Here is a 5470-nt window from a genome sequence, read left to right as displayed (position 1 = left end):
ATTGAAGGGATCAGGTAATTAAATTGTAGTCCAATGGAACTAGTCTTTTTGATGGATTGTTCCTCTAAGGATGTGACTCTCTCCTGTAGTTGTGACTTCTCCTTCATTAGTTTGGTTGTATACAATTCATTATCAGACACTTTAGCTCTAAGGTCTATAAATTAATAGAATACTAATAATTATTATTGATTGATGATGATACACTAACCAGTAATAATCTGTTTCTCATTCTGTGATTGTTCCTCTACTTGTGATGTCAGTTTAGCTATAACTTTGTCTTTCTCAAAAATGTCACTTTTCAGATTATGAACGCTGACTGTATAATAGATGCAATAATACTGTGTGTATAGTTAACCTACCAATAATGATCTGTTTCTCCTTGAGATATTGTTGTTTCTCTTTTTCCAAATCATTAACTTTGAGTTTCAGTTTTTCATAATCTTCTACATTAATAGAATATTCTCTCATCTAATATTATGTACTGATGATACACTAACCAGTAACAATCTGTTTCTTCTCCTCTACTTGTGTCTTCTCTTTCAATATTTCAGCAACTTTAGCTTTAAGCTTCTCATAATCTTCTATTATTAATAAAAATACAAAAATACAAAGTAAAATGATATTTGTTGCTTATACAAATTTGCACTGCATGTACAGTAGCCCATAAATACATGTACTATGATTATTGCTAATCGTACCATATATGGTAAGCAGAGCTCACTCTACATCAATCTCATTATTTCTAATGCATGAACAATTTGACCTATATTGAGTACAGGATACTATTTCCATACTCAACATTGTCTAATCCACTAGTATTATAATGTAAACAATGTACACATAAACAACAGTACAACACAATAGTACCTAATTCAACAGTTGATTTATCCTTTTCTGCTTGCTCAAGGAGAGTGGTAGCATCAACAAGTTGCTGAATAAGTGTTGCCTTTTCTTGAAGAAGCTGTTGCTGCTCTTTGTCTTGATCTTGCTGTATCTGCTTTTGTTTCTGATAGAACTCTCTCTCTCTTTCTTGTAGGTGCCCTCTGAGTAATTGAAACTCTTTGCTTAATCCTAAATCCTCCCAATCATTCAGTATCCTTCTTCTTAGTTGATCTTCATACTGGTCCAGAGGTATTACACTAGTAGACCAATCATTATCACTAGTATATCCTATACAGTAACAAAATGGTGGAGAATAAGAAATACACAAATTAATTACACTTAGTTACTATGGTAAACTTATTATTGATGGATTCATGTTTAATCATTGTACATGTATGTGTGACTTTTGTCAGTTTACACGGTTAACCACATGAACATATTATTGTATATAAATACACTGATAGTAATATTTCATTCACTCTAGCTCCTATTAATATCAGTGTTTCTGTATCTGCAGTCATTATACTTCACTATTGTACATAGCAGGAATGAATTGGTAATAATTAGTATCATAGGTATACGTCAAATGCTCTCATTAAATATTCATCATAAGAATCACTTTATTGTAATATCATCATCAATACATATTCAATACACATTGCATCTACTACTGTCTACATGTACTTACTGAGTTTAATAACTGCTGTATCAGTACTGTGGCTTTCCCATCCTCCTCCAAACTCAATTATCCAGTTAGTAGTTGGGGTCACACTCCACACTGAGAGAGAATGCCAGCGTCTGTTAGTGACATTGACTGGTAGATTAATCTATAAAATTAAAATGATAATAATTAATTTTTGAACGACATATTAATTGATCATTTGATATCTGGTTAATAAACACAATAACTAACTCACAGTTTTATAGTCTGCACAGTGTGTTTTATGTAACACAAAGATGACATAATAAAATTAATAATACACAATATATTAATAGACAAGTATACACAACTGAGTGTTTTATTATATCATGTGAGTCCTCAATTAAGAACTTACTAAGTGTCTGCATGTACACACATACACATACACATACTAATGATACACTAACACACATACATGTACATCTATACATGCATACACATATAAAGCTACATGTAAAGCATGCATAATTGCTCACACACATACACACACATGTACATGTTACATGTACACATGATGTACATGTTAGTACACACATACACATTAAAACATATGCACACATACACACAAATACATGTATGTACATACACTATGTACACAATGTATATAAAATACAATATATTTTAATTCCAGCATTGACACTCTATCAATTGTGAATCCATCTTTACACACACACACAAACAGACACATGTATATTCACACATATTTAGGTAAAGAAACAAACACAAAACACAAAAAGACACAAACACACATTCACACTAAAAACAGACACACACACACACATACTGAATACCAGCATTATTCATCAGTAGTTTTCGCTGAGTATCATAATATGTACATGTACTACCAAGAGTAGATGATAGTAATCTACTCTTAATTGGTACTACAAACCTCATGAGTTACAAGTAAATGTTATAACACCCCCACTAGGGATACAAATGCAATGTATCCCACAGCAGGGGTGTTTATCAACATATTTGTGTAGTAATGAGTGGGCATATGAAAGGCGCGCGCCAATGCGCATACTCAGTAGCACCACACCTCGTGGTAAAATGGTAGCAATGGAGGACAGGAGGCTCAGAAAAAGGCACTTTTATCAACTGATTCAGGCTTTAGGTTGACATAATCTTACTATTTTCAGGCTATAATGTCTGGAAGAGGTCCAGAACAAAGATCCTGCGCTTGCTGACCGGCCATGTATCGATCTTACCTTCCCCGGCCATCTTATTTGGCTTAGTCAACCATTGATTTCGAAATCAATGGTTGACTCAACATAGAAGGAAAGCAGTGAAACTCTACCTGCATGGATTATTGGTCTATAAATAGATCTAAAGTTTTCTGCACTCTGGAGACTCACAATTGTTCTGACTTTGTACCCGCTGTCCGTTCCCGCGGGCCACTGGACCTAGACCAGACTTTATTGCAAGCTTTATTGACAGTTGACTTTCAGCTTATAATACCTGTACAATAATGTTGTTTCTTATATTTTATTTTAAGAGATTTTTGCTGTCAACCCACAGGGATACAAATAAAACCACAGGGAGTGTTACAAATGAAAGCTGTGTTACATCACATTTGTAACCACAGGCGGTGCCTTTGATACGCCCACTCACCATTATACAAATTTAGTTAATCACTTTATGTTTCATTATCAAGCATCATAATATAATACTTACCAGTTCTTTCCATTTTCTTTTGTTAATGTTCAGTAACCATACATCATAGGCAGGATATCCACCCACCACTAGTAAGTGTGGTCCTGAACTAGTGGTAATCAGTACACTGGAATGACCATATCTTCCCTCAGGCCATTGTACTGATCCTCCAGGATTAGGTACTTCTAATATATCCTGAGAGAATAATAATATCAATGTAATAAAATAATTAATGAATATTAATTACTGTAGACTGGATTTAAAATGGAAACCCACAAATTGCAATACCTTACAATCAAAACCCATCCTACAGTATTAACTCACCACTGATGTCTTAGTGAAACTTATCATATACAGTTTATTACTCCTTCCATTATCAGTAAGGCCTCCGAACATTACCGCAGTGTTATTAGTAACTGGTGTTAGAGTGAAGTCATCAATAGGAGGTGGTCTGTCTCCAGTAACAACAGGAGATATCCATTGATCTAATAATAATGTACACACATTCATGTACACTTACTTACCACATGCACACACATACATTATACACATTCATCATACATATGTATGTGTATATGTGTGTACATTATTATTTATACATACACATCATGCATAGACACACATCACTATCACATGATACACACACAGACACACAGACACACACACACACAGATACACACACACACACACACACAAACACACACACACACACACACACACACAGATACACTCATGTATGGATACACACACCATCACACACACCACACCTGTACACATGAAGGAGAGGTCCAGGGGGTCTTTTATTTCAAGATTACTAATCTATTCTGGTACATGTCAGTTATGATTGTTAATGAATAATTATATAAAACTCATGGAACATTGTATGTGGGTAATTTGTGACTCATGTGATACAGAACTTTATTAAAAATGATAATAAATAACATGAACCTACACACACACACACACTCATGTCACATTAGCTTATGTATAGATACATGTACATATACAAACATCACACACACACAGATACATGATAATACTCACACACACATAACATGCACATTATAGATACATGTCACATACACACGTCATACATTCATAAATTCTCACATACATTATATGCACTATCATACACAGACACATCATAATGTATGTATTAGTACACACACACACGTCACATATAGACACACGTCACCATCACACACAAACACATGACACACAGAGACACACTAACAAACACACTTAATTATTAACAATCTGTTTTATGTACATTAATATAAATTATTCAGTTTGAAATACTCATCAACTATTGTGTATCAATGATGAGAATTACTGACCTGATGAAATCCTGTAATAATGTATCTCATTACATCTACCATCAGCTGAATACTGAGCATCAGGTTGCTTTGGAGTATTGATAGAAGAGTAGTTCCTTCCTCCAATTATTAAAAGATAGTATTCACCATTAAAATTAGCTGATACTATTCCACAGTAGCCCTTCTTCATTGGATCACGATCGAAACTAGAAGGAGAGAGTTCCCTCCACTTGAATGAATCCACATTAAAACAATGTAAGCTGTTTTGATCAATAACTTCACGCCCACCGAAATAATATATGTCCTTTCCTATGGCGACAGATGAGTAGGCCCTGGTACCTGGTGGTGGGGTACCAGTAGTAGGTTTCTGGTCCCAAGCACCAGTTGGTAAGTGATACACCTCCATCACATCATAGTCTACTCCAGACCCCTCCCCACCCCACATATATAGGTAGTCTCCTACCTTTATTGCGGAGTGTCCCCATCTCTCCACTGGTTGATAGTCTATAGAGAACAAGAAGTACCAGTAACAGAGTAACAGTAATATAGTGATGAGTTAGAATAAGGACAGGATACAGAGGAGTAAAGTAAGTGAGAGAGTAAGAGAGACAAAGAATGAATGAAAGAGATACAAAGAGAAGAGAATAGTGGCCCTCACTTTTAGATGCCATTCTTGCAAAATACCAGCCCCTCCCAAACTATGCAACATAGGACCACACCCATTTATCCAAATTTACACCCGGTTAGCGCATTATTCCTGGATAGTTGTCCGGAGTTAGGTGTAACTGTTCCTGGAAACTATCCATAGGGATAGACACTATGAATATTGAATAATAAGTAGTTTAGCTTAGTTAATGATTAATGAATAAGGGGGAGGGATGTCAAGGAGCTATGGAGGCTCACTCAGGAGCTCGCCTCA

The 5470-nt window shown here is 35.2% G+C and overlaps 1 protein-coding gene and 1 long non-coding RNA gene across 2 annotated transcripts in view; both read right to left on the bottom strand.

Moving 5' to 3' along the window:
- The window catches only part of LOC109588226 (uncharacterized), a 3018-nt gene extending 2888 nt beyond the window's left edge, over nucleotides 1-130 (bottom strand). The window contains exon 1 of the mRNA XM_020004404.1: nucleotides 124-130. Within this exon, the coding sequence (XP_019859963.1) occupies nucleotides 124-130 (7 nt within the window). The remainder of the gene's footprint in view (nucleotides 1-123) is intronic.
- A 414-nt stretch (nucleotides 131-544) lies between these two features.
- Nucleotides 545-1644, bottom strand: LOC109588227 (uncharacterized). The gene is made up of 3 exons (XR_002188030.1): nucleotides 1571-1644; nucleotides 868-1170; nucleotides 545-581 (listed from the first exon to the last, which is right to left on the bottom strand). It is a non-coding gene; the product is annotated as an uncharacterized LOC109588227 (long non-coding RNA).
- Between the last annotated feature and the right edge of the window lie 3826 nt (nucleotides 1645-5470).

The sequence above is a fragment of the Amphimedon queenslandica genome, unplaced genomic scaffold (genome assembly GCF_000090795.2).
Source record: "Amphimedon queenslandica unplaced genomic scaffold, v1.1 AMPQUscaffold_12224, whole genome shotgun sequence".
In the NCBI taxonomy this organism is placed as follows: Eukaryota; Metazoa; Porifera; class Demospongiae; order Haplosclerida; family Niphatidae; genus Amphimedon; species Amphimedon queenslandica.
This window is presented reverse-complemented; position numbering and strand designations above follow the sequence as displayed.